The sequence below is a fragment of the Drosophila arizonae genome, chromosome 2 (assembly GCF_054131065.1).
Source record: "Drosophila arizonae isolate 15081-1271.41 chromosome 2, UAZ_ARI_1.0, whole genome shotgun sequence".
Taxonomy (NCBI): domain Eukaryota; kingdom Metazoa; phylum Arthropoda; class Insecta; order Diptera; family Drosophilidae; genus Drosophila; species Drosophila arizonae.
The window spans coordinates 386,844-409,764 of record NC_142922.1 but is presented as its reverse complement, the minus strand read 5'-3'; the positions used below and the strand labels follow the sequence as shown (position 1 = coordinate 409,764).

The 22,921-nt window shown below is 37.2% G+C and overlaps 1 protein-coding gene across 4 annotated transcripts in view; it reads left to right on the top strand.

Annotated features, from left to right (window-relative positions):
* The window catches only part of aus (argus), a 30,627-nt gene that overhangs the window by 7,299 nt on the left and 407 nt on the right, over window positions 1-22,921 (top strand). Inside the window, exons 2-14 of one of the 4 annotated variants that reach the window (XM_089476149.1) lie at window positions 371-1,643; window positions 7,318-7,465; window positions 9,766-9,830; window positions 20,089-20,202; window positions 20,309-20,446; window positions 20,682-20,819; window positions 20,891-20,979; window positions 21,045-21,172; window positions 21,242-21,361; window positions 21,439-21,584; window positions 21,991-22,171; window positions 22,257-22,579; window positions 22,650-22,847. In XM_089476149.1, the coding sequence (XP_089332275.1) occupies window positions 371-1,643; window positions 7,318-7,465; window positions 9,766-9,830; window positions 20,089-20,202; window positions 20,309-20,446; window positions 20,682-20,819; window positions 20,891-20,979; window positions 21,045-21,172; window positions 21,242-21,361; window positions 21,439-21,584; window positions 21,991-22,171; window positions 22,257-22,579; window positions 22,650-22,847 (3,061 nt within the window). Of the gene's footprint in view, window positions 1-370; window positions 1,644-7,317; window positions 7,466-9,765; window positions 10,013-20,081; window positions 20,203-20,308; window positions 20,447-20,681; window positions 20,820-20,890; window positions 20,980-21,044; window positions 21,173-21,241; window positions 21,362-21,438; window positions 21,585-21,990; window positions 22,172-22,256; window positions 22,580-22,649; window positions 22,848-22,921 lie in introns of all 4 variants that reach the window. The other 3 variants (XM_089476145.1, XM_018010153.2, XM_089476140.1) reach the window with 3 other exon arrangements.

Below are 22,921 nucleotides of genomic sequence, written 5' to 3'. Positions count from 1 at the left end.
AATCTAAGGGGTATAATATCTAATCTAATATTGTCATGAAATGTGCACAGAAAATATTATATATTTGTGATATTTTGATTCGATTTGATATAGAATTATTGGCCAATTAATCCATTAAAGAATAAGAGTGTACAATATGTTTTTAGGTGCTTCTTTTTGACTGGCTGATGATTAACTAAATCTGCGAAAGAGTATTCAGGCTTCAGCCAGCCGTAGCAAACAGATTTCTCGCTTGTTTTAAATTCAAATGCGGCAATTGTCAGTATTTGCCACCTTCTTTCATATTTATGCTCTTATGTACAAAACACATATATTATGTATATATAATAAACATAAAATATTCAAGTCTTGTCTTCTGCAACCCACACAGAATACGCAGCAGCAGCCACAGCAGGAGGAGGGGACGCCGCAGCAGCAGCAAATGCAGCTGGAAGTAACCGCAGTCAGGACGAGGGCCAACACGAACAGGAGCAGGACCTTAGCCACGTCCAAGGCGAGAGCTAGAGCCACGTCGTTAATCTATTTACCGCCTTTCTGTCAGCCATGTGGACACGTGCCTGCGGCAACAGCAGCAACAGCAGCAGTGGCGGCACGGGCATCGGTATCGTCCACCAGCTGTTCCTCAACTACGACTTCTCGGTGCTGTTGTTTTTGTTGCAGTAGCAGTAGGGAACATAAAAATGATGATAAACATGCCACAATGCCGACGGTGACAACAGCAGGAGCAGGAGCAGCTGTACTGTGCCCTGCCTCAGTCGCAGTGGCAGTTTCAGCCTCATCCTCGCCAGCAACTTCTTTGGAGCTGGCGCACAAATTCCTGCAGCGTGATATTCAGTTTAGCGTGGCGCCTAGCTGCAACGCTCTCAGACGCTCGACGCAATTAGTTATGCCAATTGTTGTAGGTGGCAGCAACAGCAACAGCCATGGTAGCGTCTCGGAATGTTTGCGACGCCAGCGCCAGCGACGTGAGCTTATGCGAATCGAGCGACAAAGTCAGGGGGCAACGCAGCTGGACACAATAAAACCAATCAGCAGTGCAACAGCAACTATAACTACAACAGCAGCAACACTTGCAGCCACAGCAACAACAACAACAAATAGTTCGCAAGCAACGACAACGGCAAAAATTGACGAAGAGAAGTTGAATGAGGATGAAGATGAAGATGATGATGATGATGAGGATGATAAATGTAGGTGCTATAACTATAACGGTGATATTAGTGCGCTGGAACGTCTAGAGCAAGAGAAGGAGCGGGAAGCGCTAAAGAAAAGGCAGCAACAGCAACCGCAAGATGAGATGGAGCTGGAGCTGAAACGACAGCAGCAGCAGCAGCAGACGCTGCCTGAGTGGTATCAGCTTCCTAGCATTACGTGGCTAAAATTCTGGCAGCAGCAACTGTGCAACAGCAACAGCAGCAGCAGAAATAGCAGTAGCGACGCCAGCAACTTCGCCAATGCGACAACGCTAACAACGAATATAACGACAACAACGGCAGCAGTAGCAACAACAACAACAATTGACAGGAGTCGGGGCAGAAGCTGCGGCAGCAACAGCATGACGTCGACAAAAAGTTGGCTGAGAGCACTGTGGCTGACGCTGCTGCTGGCCACGTCCGTTAGCGGCTGGGGAGGACGTCAAGATGGTGAGTAATAAGTGGCCGCTGTACAGATACCCTTCATGGCTTGAACATATAAGGAATTAACCCCACAGCCAATCCTTATGTATTCATAATCAACCTTAATTCTGGAAAGTTATTGGCAAAACGCATTTTATAATTGTCTGTACCTCACCTCGCAGCTGACAGTGTTACACAAGAGTGTCATATACCCTACATTGTGTTTGTCCAGGGTATCTGCATTAGAGCTGTAGTCAAGATGAAAAGTCGCAGAAAATGCGCGTAACGCATGCCGTTAAGTAGCGTTATGATAGGAATTTATAATTTGACTTGCGCCACAATGCCACCTCCATCTATCCAATTGCCCCGCCATCTTTAGAGGCCCAACCCCCGTCCACAGCGTCCCCTTACAAGTGGCCATTCTGCCCCTCCTACTCCTCTGCTGAACGACAACAGCATTTCATTTAATTTTGAGCATAATTTTTAGTGGCCCGAGCGTCAGCTGCCTGCCACAGCTTGTGTCTGCACCCAACCCCTGCGAGTGATTGCCTCCGCCAACCGACCTCCCTCCACCCCCGCTCTCTTCATTTGCGCCCTCTGCTCGGTCATGCTCAATTGAATCCATAAGTAGTTTGTGACCACAGATCTGCGTGCTCGTATAATGCGTTTCAACTGTTTCTCCATGAGCGAATTTGTCCAAAAAACAAGTAAGAAAGCTCTAGTCGAGACTACTCGACTACGAGATCCCCTGAACCCTTGGAGTAATAGCTATTTCAATAATTTTTCGCGTCTTTCAGCTTACATAAGAAACACACACACACACACACACACACACACACACACACACACGCACGCACGCACACACAGGCATACATACACACACATACATACACATACATACACACACACACACACACATACACAAACAATTACATACATATACACACACAAGCATAAACACGCATGGGCGGCAGTGAGCGCTTACTATGACAACTTAATTGCTTAATAACGTTTTTTGTGGACGTACGATCTTCATGAAACTTTCAGATTATGATTATAACATGGATATGCATGTAATTGCTAAAGCACAAGTCTCTAGTATTTGAAATACGCTTTTTACAAAAGTGAGGGTGAGGGGGTGAATTTAAAGGTGGGGGGTTAATTTTAACAAAAACCGAAATTGTATAAATTGCATACAAGCATACATTAAAAATTTGGAGACTCTAGCAATAAAGGTGTAGAAGATATATTTTATAGCTGGTTTTCGATAAGGTTTTTTATCGATAAAAAAAGATCGGGATGAGTTATCGATTTTTAATGACAAACTTGATATGCGCGCTGTAATTACGGACATTTAAAAAAAAATTTGAAGTCTCTAGCTCTTATATCTTCTGAAATCGACGCGTTCATACATACGGACAGACGGACAGACGGACAGACGGACAGACGGACGGACGGACAGACGGACAGACAGAGGGCCAAATCAACTCAGCTCGTCGCGCTGATCAAGAATATATATACTTTGTGGGGTCTGCCACGCCTCCTTCTCCCTGTTACATACATTTCAACAAAACCATTATACCCTGATTTCCCATTGAAAATGGGTTCAGGGTATAACAAGTAAGAGTACTTTAGTCATTGATGTCTGACTAGGAGTTACCCCGCAATTACATTTGAAGTGGCTTAATATACATTCAAGGACTCACAGATAATGAGTACATATCCGATTTAAGTATTTAGGTTTGGCATATATTTATATCTATTCAGACATATTCCGTAAATCTGATAGAATTGAAGATCTGCTTAAAGAACATATTCTATAAATCCTTATTTATCCTTTTATTTTGATATTATTTAATCTCTTGTCTTATATATTTATAATTCCTGGCTATCAATCGATAGTTATCGTTGATGATATTATTGGATTATCCGTATGTCGGCTTTCATCCATTCACATTATAATATACACTTATCTGTCATCAATGACTACAGGGTATACAAAAAAAAAAAAACAATTTTTTTTTTGTTTTGGTTGAAAACAATAAGAAAACAACGGCAACAGCCGCCGCAGCAGAAGCAACAATAACAACAACAAATGGCAAATTGTACGGAAATTGCCCGAAACAAACAGGCAGCAACCGCCATCCGACCACCGACCGCTGACCATAATTCACTCAAGTTAGACAAAAGCATTTTCGGGCATTACGTACACCCCACCAACGCTCTATCTGTTACCTCCTACTACCCCTACTACCCCTACTTGCGTTTGCTAAGCAAAACCGAAACGAAAGTCCAAAATTCCAAATGCAAACGCAAATGAGTCTAAAACGAAGCGTCATGCTCTTTGAGCTGCCCTTACATGTGTGTGTGTGTGTGTGTGTGTATGCGTGTGAGTATGTGAGTTCCACGTTTGTGTGTGCTACGTAGCCATTGTCCCATCAATAAGGGTGGTCCAGCATAGCGCCCTGATAGTACTCAACGCCAAGCACTTAATGGGTCCACACCCACCAGAAGGTGCAGGGCACACGAGGGTTGCGGAAGTGGAGTGGGGGCGTTTTAATTGGGTTAAGGAGCTGTTAGCGCGTTAAAGCTGTCATTACACTACAGATATCTAGACACAGTCGTTGAGAGATAAGCACACACATGCCTAACAACTGCTTATAGGTCCACAATGAAAAATTGCCTGTCATAATAAGTAACATTTGGCAGGTGGCTGAACCAATTAAGTGTTTTCTGATGGAGGATAATTATTTTCACTAGAAGCCTAGCTGCAATATTTATATTAACAGGAAATCAAGTTATAGCAGGGCTAAAGTTCTTTACTTCAATGTTGCAACTTGGTTTCTACTAGACTTTTAAAACCCAAAAATATAACTTCTCACTGACTCATGAGTTGAATCCCGTAGAAAGTCATGGAAATATATTTTTGGGAGAGATTTATCGGATATATAAATATTGCGTTGTTCAATCTCACTCATTAATTAATGATTCAAAAAATACAAAAATTTGTATCGGGCCAAATCCCTGGCTTTTGTTTATGATTAGGCAAAGAAACACAACCATAGTTGTACTTACTTTCTTTAAGGTCCAAGACATAAAGCTTTGCTTGTACAAATTCAGCTTCCTTTCTTCGCATAAATGCTTTAGAAAACACCGTTAATGTGGCTGATAAGGGTCTTACAGCCACGATACAAGCCTAACGCCAGGCGATTACTGTCAGTTGATAAGACTAAAATGCCAATCGCAACTCTTTTCCGAGTTACTTTAATATTTGCCAATCCAACAGGCCCAATCTAACAGGCGGTGCTGCGTACTTGAGCCATTGTAATCCAAAAAAAATAAAATATTTGCATGCATGCGCCCTTCATTTCATGTCCATACGTATTTGCACGCTTGTCTGTCTCTCAATTCCAACGTTCGTCCTTTCGTCCACCCGTCCATTGGTTTATTTTTGTATTTTTACTTTAAGCGTGTAGTTTGGCTGGATTTTTGTCCTGCGGCTATATATCGGGGGTAGCTGCTGCTGCCATAGACAGCTATGTTGTTGCTAGCAAAAGTATTGAATCATGTTGGAGCATTATGCACGGCACTTGAAATTGGCGAAACAATTACAATGGGTCGCACGGCAAAGTATGCTACACTTTATATACACACACGCCCACTGTGCGTGAGTGGGCGAGCACATAGAGAAAGAAAGAGATAGAGGAGGGAGAGAGAGAAAAAGGGGGACACATTATGACAGCTACCGCAACAACAGCATCGGTAGCTGAACAAATGTACAAGTCATTGGACAATGAAACAGTCAGCGAAAAGGGGGACCTGGAGCAGAGGCGAGGCGGAGTGAGCTAGCGGGCGGACGGGCGGACGGGCGGCTTCTCAATGAGGCTCAGAGTTCACAGCGATTCGCTGATCCTGCGCAGGAGCACCTTTTGTTTGCCACAAATGTGAAAAACAACAAAATGAAAAAGGAAAAAAAAATGGAAATGGGAAAGAACAAAAGAAAAGCAAAAAGTAAAATAAAATAAAGTAAAGTAAAACAAAATAAAAGAAAGCAAAGAAATAATAAAATAAAATGTGTATAGCTTGATGTATGTATGTGTGAGTGTGTGTGTTGTGTTTGTAAGTGTGTGCTGTGTCTATGTGTGTGTGTTGATTCGTGCGCACATTCGTCTCTACTTTTGCGACTTTTGTGCATTTGAATGCGTATAGCACTCGGCTTCGGTTGTGTTTTTTGGGTCCACCCTTAAGCCCAGCCCAGCCCAACACTGGCAGAAAGCTATTCGAGGGTGGTTTTACCATTTTCTAGCCTTGTATGTGTGCGTTTGTATGTATTGCATTGGCTATACTTATTGTTTGTGTTGTGTGTGTGTTTGCGTGTGTGTATGTAAGTATGCGTGGCATGCCTTAAGCTAAAGGCTCCTTTTTCGTTTGCCTTACTCTATGCATTGGCTTGTTCCATGCTCTCTCTCGCTCTCTCTCTCTCTCTCTCTCTCTCTCTCTATGCTCTTTTTAATATTCACAATTGCCATTTCGGTAGTTTTTATATGTGTATACATTATATATATGTATATTTCTATGTCTGTGTGCGACATTATTATTATTACGAGCCGTTTTCTGGTTTTGCTGCTTGTTCAACTTATTTATGAGCCCTTGCGTCGTGGCAGAGGGTCGTAAATTTTTAGTCTCTAAGAGCCACACTCACACACATACATATATATAGATATATATACAAGCACACACACACACTATGGCAAGCTGACACTTATGCGCACGCACTTAAATACAATCATAATAACAATAATTGAAACAATTTATAAATTAAAAAGCCACAAATCTTGGCATCAGAATTGACATTACTATTAGAACAGAAATACGAAGACTGCGAACAATGGCATTATTTATTTTGGTTAGGTATAAGACTCTAATTTGTTATACTCTATACCGTTAGCTGATAGAGGGTAGATTGGTTTTTATTTCGTTTTTGTTTTACTTGAGTCTCTAGCTCTCATGTTTAACCGGTGCTCATCAATCAATTAATCAATTAGTCAGCCAATCAGTCAGACAGTCAGATCTTCAATCTATCAGCTAATTATCAGACAGTCAATCAAACAACTTATCGATCAATCAAGTTATTATTTTGATCATCAACCTATCAACCAAGTTAGTGAATCAAGTCGGTATTCAATTAGTTTACTATCAGTTTGCCCTTAGGAATCATTCATTTAATCGGTAAGTCATTCAATGAATATATCGCTCAGTCAACCAAACAGACATTAATCCTATCAAGCTCCTATTAGCACTGTCATCAGTCAAGCAATCAGCCGAACAAATTCTAATACCTGCAACTACGAGTAGAGTATTCGGTAGTCGATTCTATTGGGCTATACATTTTTCTTCATTACTTGAATATTGTTAAAATATATTTTTTGAACAATTGCTCTTTTATGGTGCAGCTTGCTTTTCTTGTTATTTGTGTTGTTGTTGTTGGTGTCGTTAAATGAACAATGGACCACAATTGAGGTCACATGCTACTCACACCCAACACACACAAACCCAGATTCAGAATTGGGGAATTTAAGTATATAACTCACTTATGCATGTGGCTATTAAAATCTACATAAATAATTTATTCGACTGCGTTTGGCTTTTGGTTTATTTGGTTTGATATTATTAATAAATTGCATACTTTTTCGACTTGCAGCGCCTACAAACTGCACGTTTCCTGCCCGATGGGAGGGCTCCTGGTTTTTATCTGGCTACCAGCAATCCATCCACATTAAGGGCTCACAGTTCAGCTACCGGGGCAGGTGCGCCGCCTATGATGGTAACAAATATCTGATTGTGGATGAGTAAGTACCATCAAATACAGTTCACCGATAAAAGTTTATATATGCTAACATTTTGGCTCAAAATATGCTTGGCTGGTAAATACAAAGATTGAATGAAAATGAGAAGAAGAAAAAAGAATGAAGAAAGATGTTGAAGATGCTCAAGTAGATGAACTAGATGAAACAGATGAAGATGAAAGCAGCTGATGAAGTAGCCGATAAAGGAGAACAGGCGTCAAAAAGCACTTGTACTTAAACTTGTACTGCCTGTAGCTTGTCGTAGCTCCCCTCGACGTTTTTATTTCCTGTTTGTAGGTTATGTTACCTATTTTTTTTTTTTCCTTTTTATTTCGCTTTTATTTTTTCGGGTACGTTTTGTAGCATTTGACTTTTGAGTGTGCGCCAAGTGGCAATAATTGAATAAAGTTTCGTTTTGCTAAGGCACCAGACATACTCAAACAGTCGGTAGGCTAGCAGCAGGCAGTAGCAATACACTCAGAGAAAAGCCAGACAGCTGTCTGGAAAAACAAGTAAGAAATTAACTTCAACTTAAAAGCAAAATTAATTTTTTTAATATGATAATTAATGATGATCATTTTTTTTTCTTCAATATGATATTTATAAAGAGGATTTTGTCTTCAATTTAATTTTGAGCGATATATCTATCAACATTTTAAAAAGTTCTGCCACTGGTTCCAGGGTATGAAAATCATTCAAATTCCTTAAAAGAACATATCGCTTTAAGTAAGTGAAGAGAGTTTACTTTTTCTCTGAGTGTAGCTGTAAACCGATTAAGTAGGAACATCAAACGCTGCAACATTGGCGCCAGTTGCTCTCACACAGAGTCAAAGAGACACAGGCAGAGGCATAGTTAGATATATTAGAGCAGACTGCAAACCTGTCCATTGAGACATCTGCTGTTAACTTTGCCTATGGAACGAGTTTGTACAACTCTCGTTGTCTTTCTCCTTCTCTTCGTTTCTGTCTTTTTCTCTGTCTTCGTGTGACTGACGGAGCGCGCAGGCTCAACGCTGAATCAAGCCAATTTAACTGTATATATATATACATATATGTTTTTTTTTTTTGGTAGTGCTGTAAAGTTAATCTAAATGATATCTATTTTTTTATAGGTTTAAAGGTTAAAGTACCTCGAAATCTGCATCTATTTTGCTTTTTGTATAATAATTTTAAAAAAATCAAGAGAAGCTGTTTCCATTTTGAATGTTTTTTTTATTTTTTTAATATATTAAGAACAACCAAAAGACATTAATGCTGGGCTGCTACTTTACAAATGATTTTTTGAAACTTTTGCGTTTTGTCATGTTTCTAATTAAACTATATGTATAAATACATTAAACTTTAAGAAATAATCATAAGTCTTGCGAAGTTTATTTTTTGGTTGTAGCTGATATGTGTATAAACTTTTGGTTTTTGATATATATATAAAAAAAAAAAAAAAAAAAAAAAAAAAAACGAAATCCCGGTATGATGTTTCTTTTAACATCTATTTGATATTTCGAATATTATTTTTAATGTTTTTGTAAGTATTTTTGTCGTGTACTCCATAATCTTAACTTTCGACTTTTTATCGTAATATATATAAAAGAAATCAAATAGATTTAAGTACCATCTATCAACTAGGAATTCCCCACAAACTGCATAAAAAAAAAAACAAAACAAAAAAAAAAACAATATATATAATCTACATCTATTTTGATTTTGAAAAAATTCAATTAAAATGTTTACAGATTTGTTTTTAAACATCACATATATTTTGTTAACTGTTTAAGTTATTTAAGTGTGCGTCCTTTTAGTTCGTTTTTATGATATCATTTCTAAGTTTTCAACAATATTACCAAATCTACATATATTTAGCTTCCAATTGAATATAGTTTAGCCCACATCGAAACTGGGTTGGCTTTAAAATAACACACACATAGTATATATGCATATACTACATATATTACATGTTAATTCAGTTTTTGGGATTATCAAAAAACAAATATATAAGATGTAACATTTCTTTAATAACTCTGGGACACTCGCATCCATATTATATATACTTTTCCAAACTTAAAGTTTAGAAAAGTATTGGTTTACATATTCCTTTTGGCATTCAATGTCGAACGCAACAACAGATCAGAAATATAAGCCAAAAGATTTTTTTTTCGCGAATATAAACACAAAATAAACTTTTATTAACATATATCATTTACAATCCTAACAAAAAAGAAAACAAATACAAAATACATGAACTTTTCATTTGCAATCCAAAAACATAAACAAAAAAACCAAAAAACCAAAATACAAACTTTTTTTAGGAAAGGATGTCATCGTTGCCTGGTTATCTATGAGAAGCATAAGAATGTGCTGCAGTATAAAGAAAGTGAGTGCGAAGGTGATAGTATGTATATGCATCAGTCGAACAATCCATCTGCACTGGCGATGCGTAGCTCTATAAAACAAAGTGATCATAGGGGGGGAGCTCATCCCAATACGAACGGGCATTCAAGACTATCATCATCGGATCAGTACATAATGAGATCCAATGACGATATGAATGATTGTAAGCATTAACTTTATACTTTTTTCCAATTAATTCTAAACTTAAGATCAACCCAAGACACAACAACGAATCTCTATCTCTTAACTCGCTATCTCCAGTTATACCAGTTATATATCTCATTATTACCCACTTCTGTTCAATCACCTCATAGTTTTACGTTCCAACCAAACATTACTAACCATCTAATATTTTTATTTATGCGCATTTCTTTTAATTTTAATTTCACTTTTACTTTTAACCCAGAAAAAGAAAAGAGTGAAAAATGCCAAACTTTTTGCATTTGAAAGGAAAAAGAACACATTAACTGAAGGATTCTTTAATTTAATCCTTTTTTTTTTCCAAATTTTTAAAAGTATTTTTATCTAATATTTTAAGTATTTAAAAAATTTTGTTATTATATACTTAAAGTACGTTCACTTAATTTTCTTCATATTTTTATTTTATTTTTTTTTTATTTATTTCTTTCACTTTCTGTTTTTAAAAAGCAATTTAAGTTACTTTGAAAAAAAAAAAAAAAAAAAATAATAATAAATAAAAAATACAAACAAAACTTGTAAATAGTCTCCACAAAAATACTCTGCATACGAAATGATATATATATATATATATATATATATATATATATATATATAAAATAAAATTCTATCCCGTCATGGCAAAGGGTCCTCTCTCTCTCACTCTCTCTAACTGTCTCTCTAAACTAGAAACCATTAATAAAAAAAAATATATATATACTTATATATACAATATATATATATATATATATATATATATATATATATATATATATATATATATATATATATATATATATATATATATATATATATATGTATATATATATATATATATATGTATATATAGATAAAGCAATTTTTCTCAAGATACAGTTACAGCTATCAGTATCCAATTACTATATATATCGTTAAAATCAATCCAATTAACTTACTTAGTTGCGATTCTTGAAGCGTATTAGCGGATTAGCAGATTAACCCCTCCCAACAGAACCCAAAAGAACAAAAAAACAACTCAATTAAAGCTTTAAAATGATTTGTATAAAGTAAAATAATCGCGTCAGCTTTAAACTCAAAATAAAAATAAAAGAAATTTTCGCAAAACAATTTAAGAAAAAAAGTTTTTAGTTTTCCTTTTTGATTTTTGCTTGACTTTAGTTTTCTTAAGTTTTCATTACTGTAAATAATTAAAAAAAAAAAAAAAAAAACGACAACAAATTGTGTAAATATATATATATATAAAATTTTTTCTTAAACAATTGAATTGTTTGTTCCGAATATATATTTTTTAACAAAACAAAAGCCATTTACATTTACATATATATCTATATATATATTTGCAAAACTCTATTCAATATTTATATGATATGTATATTTTTCCTTTACTTCAAATATTTAAAAAACAAAATTAAAATCAACTCCCAACAACAACAACAGCAACAACAAACATCCATACAAATTGATTCCTCAAATATGTACAAAATATATATTATATATATTTTGATTTTACTTTTCTGTTTTCGTACGTTTGCGTGTGTGTGAGTGTGAGTGCTTTGTACAGTTCTATATCGCATTTATATGAGAGAAAGAAAATTCAAACAAAAATACAACTTTTCATTGGATTTTTGCAAACTTTTGCATTAGAGAATTAGATTAAATTAATATCTTGTTTTTTAATTTATTTAATTTATATATTTTTCAAGGCCGCCGTATGCAGAAATTGTTGTTAAATTGCGCAACTTGTCTAGTTTATTGTACATACGCACTTCCAATGACTACTTACTCTACATATTACGATTTATATATATGATATATATTTTGTATTCATGGAGCTCTCTATATAAAGACCAAAATTGTCTTTTTTCGGCCTCTTCGATTCATTGTGTAAATAAAAATACTCATTCACCAAGTCATTCAAAAGAACGTTAGAACATTGCAGTCGGGCCAAATCGACTGTTAATACTCGTTCACAGTCCAAAAAAGCTCAAATGGGCGAAGCATATTACTTGATTTATTTATTTATAGAGGAGGACAATAAAAGTATACCAATTAACTGTATATGTGGTCGATTACATTATAAAAACTATCGAAACTTTCTATTTCATGTAATTCAAATGGGAAATTCAAAATATGTATTATAACAAATAGATACAGACAGACATCGTGAACGAGTATGAAAACGCAATTAAAGGCAGCACACGCAGTTAACTAAAACTTTATTCTGGTCAAGAGCACCTTTATACTATTTATAAAGCCATCAATCCATAATTGTGGTATTCGAATGGAACTATTCACCAAGAAAAACTCACAGCGCTCTCACTGTAAAATTCCATTTGCTCATCTCACAAAAAACTTCAAAAAATGCTCGCAATATTTATGAAAAAATATGTATAAATATGTATTTTATATATTGCTCACTGCATATTAAGAATTCCATATGAAAAACCATTAAGTGGATTGAGGTTTTTTGTTTCGTGTTTTAATATTAAAGTTCACCTATTATTTTGAACCGACTTATGCATTTTATTTCATTTCGTTATTTATTTATATGTCTTCACGCAATGGTTCGAATAGCGAATAGCCCCAACATGGAGCCATATCCGTTTAAAAACGGGTACAAAAAACATAGCTTTAAATTCAGAAAATGAAAAAAAAAACTCAAATGAAAAACTTCTACGTGTATTAAACATTTGACGGGTACATTGTGAAGCTCTGTAGTTGAATGATTTGTTGTATTGGGTAGTTTCTGCTGCGGGTTCTGCTTGTACTTTGACGTCTTGCATAAATAAATATAAAGTCGAGCTACAAAATTGGTTTCACAACAGGCTTGGTCGATTTTTCTGTCTAGGGTATGTCCAGGTTCAGCTCTCCTTGAGCTTTTCTCTCCATCGGTGCTCCGTTTAAATTTGTCTGTGTGAATGGTTTTAGCTATCCAATCCTTTTGAGTGCAGTCTGGAGTGCTACAGAAAGTGTACACAGGCATGCAGCTCTACCCCCGCCTTGTGCTGGCTTTTATGTTTTCCCATTTTTAAAGGCTTATATGCACAACTAAATATATATATATATATATATACATCTATACATCTATACGATGTGGAGAAAGAGAGGAGACCCCGAGGAGTTCAATGGTTAATTGCTCTAATCCGCTTACTAGCATGTCTAGTGCTGAAGTTTTCGCCTGTCTCTGGGTCTGCTGCAATTATAGTCAACTAATTGTAAGGCTAAGTCCCTAATTGCATACAAGTATCTAGAGTAGTCTCTCCTCCACAAGCTCTCGCTCCCTCTATGTCCTTCGCAGTCTATCTCTCTCGGTTGGCTTACGACATGGTTACGAGCGTACGCATAGAAATGTAAATTCATTATTTATTATTTGTTTGCCTCAATAGAAATCAAATTAGTTTAAGTGCTGCAAACACCAGCCACGGCTCGGGACCTCGACTACGACCACAACTCCGGCTATGGCTATGGCTCCGATATGTGACTGCGGCTCCGACTAGGGTTTCTTGGCTGTGCAAGCTGAACCAGTCAACTTGAATCGATTTGAAAGCGCCAACTCATGTAGCCGACGCTCAACCCACTGTGCTCCAGTTTAATCTATCTCGGACTCACTGGCTGGCTGACTCACTGAGTGACATGTCTGTCAGGCTGTCTTTGAGCGTGTGCCACTCTGTTTTTATCTCTCTCGCCCTATTTGGGTCTCCCTCTCAAGTTGCTTGTTTTTTTTTTTTATTTATTTTTTTTATTTTTATTTGATTTTGTTTAAATATTAAACGAGAGTTTTAGATCTCATTTATAATTCAAAGGACAGGCGTATTAACTGAAGTGGAGTCCTGTTGCTATTGGTGTGGGCGTAGGCGACGGAGTGGGCGTGCTCGTGTTCGTGGGCGGCAGTGGCAACGGGAGCGAGAGGTCTGTCAATGGGTGGTTGTTTATTTTGATTAGCCGCCCATAAAACAATCACTTCAATGGCACAATGGCATTATTAGGTTTATGTCATTATTTGTTTTGACTGTCATACGCACAAACACGCACACACCTACACTAAACTAACATACACACACATGTACAAATTCCTGCCCTAAGGCATTCTGTTGAAATGAGCAAAATTATTCGAAAAACTCTATGCAAATACATGAACTAAATTCACTTGAAATACAAAATTTTGTGCCATTGGCCATGCGTATTAATTGAATTTGGTTTATGCTCAATTTTCACAGTTGGTCAAGACAAAGAGCAAGCTATGTTATACTGGCAACTAGTATAGACTTACCAACAAATGCCCATCTATTATTTTATCAGCAATTTCACAGACACAACCAAAAGGTACAAAAGGTACAACAAGCTACAGCTTAATACATTAAAATGTTAATCAATGTTTTCCAATAACCAATTCCCAAATGGGCAAACCGCATAATTTTAGAACTTACGAGACTGAATCTATGTGGAAGTTATAGTGTTTAGCTATACAGTTATTGTTAATGAAGTTAAGTTTCAAATATCAAAGCATTAGGCAAATGCCTTAAAATGATTTTCTTCAGCTCTTCATACTCTTCAAGTATATATATAATATATAGTTCCTTCAACATTCTATGGCGATACTACATTAGCCCCCTTTCTAATTAGTTAATTTACTAAGCGCAATGTGTAACTATCATTAGCTGTAGTCAATTATTTACCACACTCTAGATACGGCTTAGAGACAGTGCCAAGCTAGCAAGCTAAAGCCAACCACGCCCCAACTATCTCCCTCACTGCGCCCCCTTCGCTTGGTTTCTGAAATAATTATTTGAATGTTTTTTTTCTTTCATATTTTCGTGAGGATCCGTTTAACAGCATCTTGCGTAGCAGCTGTGGATATTTTGTACTATTTGCATACCAATTCCATGATACCACTCAGGTTTCGCAAGTGCCTGGCACTGCGGGCATTCAATGAAGGACATGCTAGGAGGGCTTACAGGGAAGGAAAGGGGGTGCATGGGGGGCGGTGACCACATTTTAATTGCTATGCAGCGCACTGAGAGGAGACGAGACGAGTGCACAAATGTAGGCAGCATAAAAAATAATTAAAATAATTAAGCGCAAAACTGCGCCATCGCCGACAGCCCCTCGAAAAACCCAGCCCCTGCTCCTGCCCCATGCTCCGCACGCCTTTCACCTTGTTGCAGTGACTACCTCCGCATTTCTTATTATTGCGCTCATCGTTCGCATTTCGTTCGCTTTTCTTTTCAATCCCAATTTTAGATTTCTGCTTTTCATTCCTTCAACAGAGTTTCTATGGACTGCGCAGAGCGTCTGACCTTTAATGAGCTTACAGATTTGTGGAGTTTTCTTCTCATGTTATAATAGGAATTCCAAATAGTAATCTGTTGTTACTTAAATAAGTACGATATCGTGACTATATCTATTGATAGGTTATACGAAGAAATGTTATCATTTCCTTCTAAACTGCAATTTCGGGGTTATATAGATTGTACTTCTCTCTTATATTCGCTGGATGACCTCTTTCAAGAATCATAAAGTATTTTATATATAAACTAAGATGTCTATGTTCATCTTAATAGAAACTCATGGAAGTTCTATATCCTTTTATTCAATATATAATGATTAGTCCATAGGTACCCGAATCTCCAAGCGAAATGAGGGATATTCAGTTCGCACTTGCACAGTTATCAGTTTATTCTCTGGTTCTGCTCATGTATTTTTTACGTAGTTCGGCATTTAAACACGTAACGTAAGCAGCTTTGGGCAATTTTCGTGTGAGAATATTTAAATTTAATCAAATGTCTGTAAAAATGTTTACCCTGCCTTTTACAACTGGGCATCAAAAACAACAACAAGAGCAGCAGCAGCAGCATTACGCACATCAGAGCGTCTATGCGGGGGCGTGCAGGAGTGTAGGCGTGCAGGTGTGTGTGTTCGGCACAACCTGCTTTTGGTACGTTGACTGGGTAATTTGTTAGCCACAGTAGCACAAGCAACACAGGTCAGGACAACAGCCAATTTTATTTTATTATATGTATGCTATTTCCATTCAAGCTGTTACAAGCTTGGGCATATTATTTTTTGAAGGCAGAACGAAATATTCTATAGGGTGTCTTAAAAAGAGTTCTGAAAGAAACGCCAATGAAGTCAAAGCTATCCACCCATATCGGACGTATTATCCGATTCTATAAATATCGGAGTATGCAGACCTTAAGAGTGAAGGACAGGCGCAGGGCATACGTTAGTCTGGTATGCTCGACTATAGTGGACTCCTTTCGCTGTTTTATATAGTTTTTGGGCATTTTAATATGAAACACAGTTCCCGTCCCCTAGGGCTGCGTGTGTTGGTACAATTTTCGCATACCATACATATTATGTACATATATATGTATGTGGAGCATAAAAAATGGGCATTTCGTATTTACCTAGGCTAGGGCAGGGCGAAGCAGCCACAGGAAGCGGGACAGTGGTGAAGTCGAGTCCCAGCGAGTCGCGTGTTTTGCGACCAGGGTGTCGAAACAATTTCGCGTGTCTCTTACTGCTGCCACGCCCCCTCTTCTACTGTTGTGTTTGTTGGCGCAGTTGTATATGTGTAAATATATATATATATATACATACATGCATGTATGTATATATATATATATAGCCATTTCATTTCATTTCATTTATTTATGCAATATTTTATGTGCCCATTCATTCAATTTGGTTCTCTTGTTTCTTTCTCCTCTATTAATTTGTTGTCACTCGGTTCCGTTAGGCTATATATATAGACAATTCGTGTCATAAACCTCATTCATCTTAATTTGTTTTACGTTCCATTTTCGTATTTTGTTTTCTGTTATTTTTTATCATTTTAGTATGTTTTTCCTTGACAAGAGTCAAGGATTGTACAGAAGAATTTCGCATAAGTCAATTATGTATTATAATGAATACTAAGGATATTTACAATCACTTAACAAATACAAAAACAACAACAACACACGCTGTAAATAAAACTCCTTCCTCCAATATCTCTTGTACAGTTATATAAATATTAATTGTGTATTGTTTATTATTTTTGTTGAATTAATGATTTGAAATGATTTGATTGTTGTTTGTTGTCACCAATTGAAGTGCTTCGATTAACTCATTATTTTCATTCCGTTCATTTTCTTTTCGATAATAATAATACTAAAAATAACTCTTTGTACATGATTATAATTATTAATGTTTTTTATATTAATCCACTGCTAACCAAAAAAAAAAAAAAAAAATCATCATCGCCTCAATTTTTGTACAGTTCCTCTTCTTCAACCGAGCGAGTAAAATTTCTCATTTCTCCCAAGTTTCGGCCGAGATCGAAACTGAAATATGATTTCCGATATGCATGATTTATAAATATAGTACATTTTCTATTGTTTATCCGATTTGATGAAGCTGACTCCCCCAGGCAGTTTAACAGCTTAACATTTGTATATATACACTAATTCCTCGACGTTTATTTTTTATAATATTCTCAAATCGGAAATCATATAGCCTATGCCATAAACAACTATCAAAACAACTCGGGTTTCTTCTTCTTTCGCATCTTTTATACGTTTGTCCGCCTCCCAATTTCGCACACAAAATAAAAAACTCCAACTTTTTATTTCGCTTTTGAGTTAATACAAAAAATAAAATAAAATAAACACATATATTTTAAAATAAAATAAAATAAAGAAAAATTCTCCATCCAATATAATTTTGATTACATATTGTTTTTTCATAAAAATTCAAGGATTTCAGCTAAATTAAAAAAAAAAAAAAAAAAAAAAAAAAAAAAAAAAATACAATTTTTTGCCATAGGAAAAATTTAAAATAAAAAATATATGGCAATATATATATATTTTGTATACATATTGTACATGATGATAAAGAAATGTTGGGATGGGCTGCCCGGTGACCGCTAGTATAATTGTCTCTCATTTATCCAATTACTTGTACTTTCTTCTTACTACATTCTAACCTAACCTAACCTAAACAATACCTATTGCTATCTTACTACTTACCTTACTACTACTTGTACATCTACTGCTACTATTATTTCTACTACTTCTACTTCTATTCGCTCTTTGAGTTTACACACTTTATCCCTAACCCGAACCCGCCCCACCTCACCCTACCCAACCGTGTTGTTGTTTCCGTTTTTAATTAAATAATATGTGTGTGTACCTGTTTGTACCTTTTAGTTAGTTGTTACTGTAATACCAATACATTTACTTATTCTTTCGGTTATTTATGTGTGTTTGTCACTTAATTAATGTAATTTAAACATGAAACTCAACAATTTCTGCTCTCGGTTCCATTTCATAATGTTCCATTCCCATTTCATAGATGTGTGTCGTTTTCATTCCGTTTCGTACTAAATGTTGTGTATTTGTCTCTCTGTATGCGTGCGTTTGCGTTACAATGGGCTACTTACTACAAAGTCCGTATCATAGTTCAGCTATATAAATATTACACTTTACATATGTGTAAATCTCTATCTTTGTATGTATGTGTGAGTGTCCGAACAAAAGATATTAAAACCTAAAAAACGAAAAGCAAAAGTAGATTATTTTTAATGTCTGTGCTGTTGTACTTTGTGCCTGGTCATGATATATATACATATATATATATATAAAGCTTCGCTGCCGTAGTTGTTGCTGCCATACATACACACACTCCCACATATACACAGACATAGATACACCACACCCAAACGTATACCGTTAGCTTGTTATACCGTTATGCTTTTCATCAACTCTAGTTGCTACTTAATTACAATCATTACTCAAAGAGGTCATAAGAGCTGGCCCACACATACACAGACACAAACACCTACACACACATGTGTCCTGCATTTGTACATAGTTTTTGTTAAATTTCGTTTACCAACACTGCTCTGCGTGTGCTTGTTTAAAGAATTTGATTTTAGAGCTTTAACCAAAGGCTTTCGCCTTTTAGATGTATTTATAACTCTGCCTGTTTGTTGGTTGCCTAACCATATCTAAATATATTATTATTATTATTATTATCATTGTTATTATCGTTATTATTATTATTAGAAGCATAACGTACATATACGTTGAAAACACTCCAATATTGCTAAAAAGAGAGGACCCTATACCAAAAAAAAAAAAAAAAAAAAAAAAAAGTAAAAAAAAAATAAACTTGACTACGATTATATATATATTTGCGAAGCAGCAAATCAAAGTACTTAACATTTATTTATTTCCTTAGCATATGAGTATTTATAATAAATAATTTAATATCTTTCTAAAACTTACATATATTTTATTTTTGTTTTTTTTTGTTTTTGCTCAATCTAGCAAGAAAATAAACTTTTCTTTGCCATGTTAATGAACTTTCAATTTTGTGTTGAGAGCCGGAACCGACTATGTGTTCTTTTTCTTTCCTTTTCGATAAAAACAAATATTACAACCTAATAATACGTTCAAGTGATTTTAATAAATTCAGTTCAGCAGTGCTATAAACATTAAGCATTGTTTCAGCTGATACAGAAGATATACTTGTGTCTTTATTTTGTATTTTTTTGTTCTCATTTTTTATTTGTTAACACACATTTCAACAGAAATTGTTGCTGTTTCACGTTGTGGTGCACTCGAAGCTGCCGAGCTCTCTTCCAAGGTCTTCTTCCAAGTTTCAAGTGTCGTCAACCAAAAGATCCGTGCAATTTAAGTGGCATTGACTTGGATCATGACGTTGACTTGGATCATGGGCAAGGCGTCGCCAGCTTTCAGTGCGCTGCACCAATCTTTTTAGAACTTTGTAGCATTGTTTTTATCATTTGATACCCTACGAAAACTAAAAATCGATTCACCTAAATGTGTTGCTTCTCTCTATCTCTCTATCTCTAACTAACAATATATATATATATCTTACTATACTTTTGCTATTCTACTAAGTCCATCCAAACTACTTACATATTCCCATTCCCAATTTCTACTTATTTCTTTCGCCTTCCTTTGTCTTCGTCTGTGTGTTTGTTTGTTTTTCAACTTGTTTAGCGATTTGCATTAATTGTATTCCTATGTGTGCTTTCAAATAATCATGTCCCCCAGACCATTGCAAGGGCCGTGAGACTTTACAGAATCTCTGCGATCAAATTCCGGGCGATGCTCTGCTCTATTCGCTGTTCCGTGAGAGCGCTGAACCGGTCAAGTGCCCACTAAAGGGTGAGTTCCAACTTTCATTTATCTCAATGCAATGCTTTATGGTCAACATCAACAACATCATCATTATTATCATCATCATTATCATTGAGTTGCTTCCCTTCCACAGGTCCCTTTATATTCACTTATAATCGCGGCCATGGGGAGTGCAAATCCCCCGTGTCGAACATTGAGAGCTGCACCGAGGAGAGTCGCCTGCTATTAAGTTTTCAGGCCTGTCCCGATGTCCAAGGCACAGAGAGTACGGGTAAGTGCACATTGTAGCTGATTCCACAGAATTTAGTAAGAACTCTTTAATGAGCGAATTGTTCTGCTAAATGAGGAATATTCAACTGTAATGTAAGAAGGCAGTACTGTATGTAGTAGAATGGGACTTAATCTATACTTTCAAGAAGTTCCAGGTTACTTATACTTCACCAAATTTGTACAAAATTAAAGTATCGCCATTGTTTAAGAAACCTGAAATTACAAACCCTTTGCAGTTGAGGAACTAACGTGTCTGGCCACATGGAAGGACGGGAACTCAAGGTATCTGGTGGGTCTTGTCTCACATCATCATGCCATTTCGAATGAGGAGCGTTATCGTTGCTTTGTTTACGAGAAAATCTCCTCGCTGATGGGTAAGAAAATCGTCAAACAAACAGCTGGAAAATTGTTCTACAGCATCCTTTTTGTTTTATAACCCTTGCAGGTGGCCCAAGCATGCTCAGCTCGAAGGATGCCGAGTATAAGCTGGCACAATCCGGCGACGCCACTTGCAATGGCTTAGACAGCGCCGAGGTAAGTGAGTCAAACCCCATTCAAAGTGTCAACATTCAAATCCCTCTTTTCACTCGCTCTGCCAGGTTGGCTCGCGAATAATGTCGCTGCGAAAACCGCCGGCGGCGGAGCGCTGCGATTTTCCCGCCTGGTTCAAGGGTCCGCGACACTGGCATGCACTTATGGGGAATGCTGTCTACAATTATCATTCCAAGTGAGTGGCAACAACAACGCCGAGGGCAACACATCACAGCCAATAAAACGTTTCCAATTTTCTTTACAGCGATGGCTCTGTGCACATTATTAAGCCCAACGGCTACATGGAGACACGTGCCCTCTGCGAGCAGATAAACAAACAGACCTCAACCGAAATGATGGCTGTGGTGCACTACACCACTGGCTGGTAAGCAAAAAAAAAAAAAAAAAATTCCGTAGCTCTGTTGTCTTACCACCCCTATCCCCTTCCCTTCAACATTACAGCCAATCGGGCTTTATGTGCATGATGTTCTACCGTCGGGATACACACGTCATTGAGATACAAACAGGCAAGCCGGCCATTCGACTAGAGGATGCCTGTGCTCCGGATCACTTTGACTTCAATAAGATGGCCTACATAACGCTGCTGGGTAAGCTTGTGTGCGCTCTGTTTGTGTACTGTTTATACCCTGTAACCACTGAGTACTGAATGCGGTAGATTTGAGGGTGTTTGTCCGATGGAAGCATCTAGCAGAAGAAGTTACTTTGAAATATATTAACGATTATATCGTAATTTGGCCAAATTTGTAATATTTTTCGGAGTCAATGACAATTTAGTTCTACAAAAATAGCCTTGGTTCATGAGCAAGTCAAAGAGTATATCTACACTAAAGTACTATGGTAAAGACAATTTGAAAATAATAGGGAGCTTAATAGCAATAGCTTACAGCAAGAGCAAGAGCTTACAGGAGTAAGCTAGGAAGTTTAAAGGGCATTCTTGAGCTGTACACTTAAACTCATTGCGATGATGCTCCTTTTTTAAAACCCCGTTCACAGCTAGCAATCCAGAGCCGCATATTTGCCCCATGGAGGGCCTGTACAATCTGCGTGGGGCAATTGGACCACCGTACCTGGTCACACGCCACAAGCGTAATCACAATGGCAAATCGCATCTTGGACATGGTCATCATCATCATCAGAACGATGGTCTGGAGACTGGCTCTTTTGGCCACAAGGGGTATGTTTACCGAACAACAAACGAGAACGAGAAACATCTCTACTACAGCTCAATTTGTGCTTTGTTTATTTGTGTTATGTGGCAGGCGCAGCACACTCAGCTTCCGCAATGCCGAGCGCACGGAGCGTGGCTCCTGGCATTCTAACACACGGGGCCTGCCCGCGCGCAGTCGCCGCAATGCTGCAGAGCCGAGGCCAGACCATCAGCAGGAGTCTTCGAATCGGTTGCAGCAGGTTTTAGTGCTGAACAGCTCCAATGATACTAGTGTAGGTTTCATAGCAACGCGCAGTCGACGTGATGCGCCTGGCTGTGTGACCAACTACAATGCACAGCGACAGCTTTGGGTGGGCTGCACGGCACCCAATGTCATCGATGTGAGTCCACTGTGCAGCCTGGATGGCGAGGAGGGTAAGCACACGAGCGAGTCTCTTTAACTGCAATGGATGCAACCAATATAATCTGTTTCCCATTTACGCAGAGTACTCCTGTCATGGTTCTTGGAGCGAGAACAGCACCGTCTACATCATTGCCAGGCACAAGGGCACAAAACATGGCGTCTGCATCAGCTACAGGCCCTCGGATGGCAATGCTGCTAAGCTGGTCGTGGGAGATGCCTGCTATCGAGGCACTCAAAAGCCTCCCGATCATCATTTAGTGGCCAACCTATCCTTCTTTGGTTTGTGATATTCATATAATAGTTTTATATTTACCCGCTGTAAATTGTATCATATAAGAGTGCCGTAGTAAGAA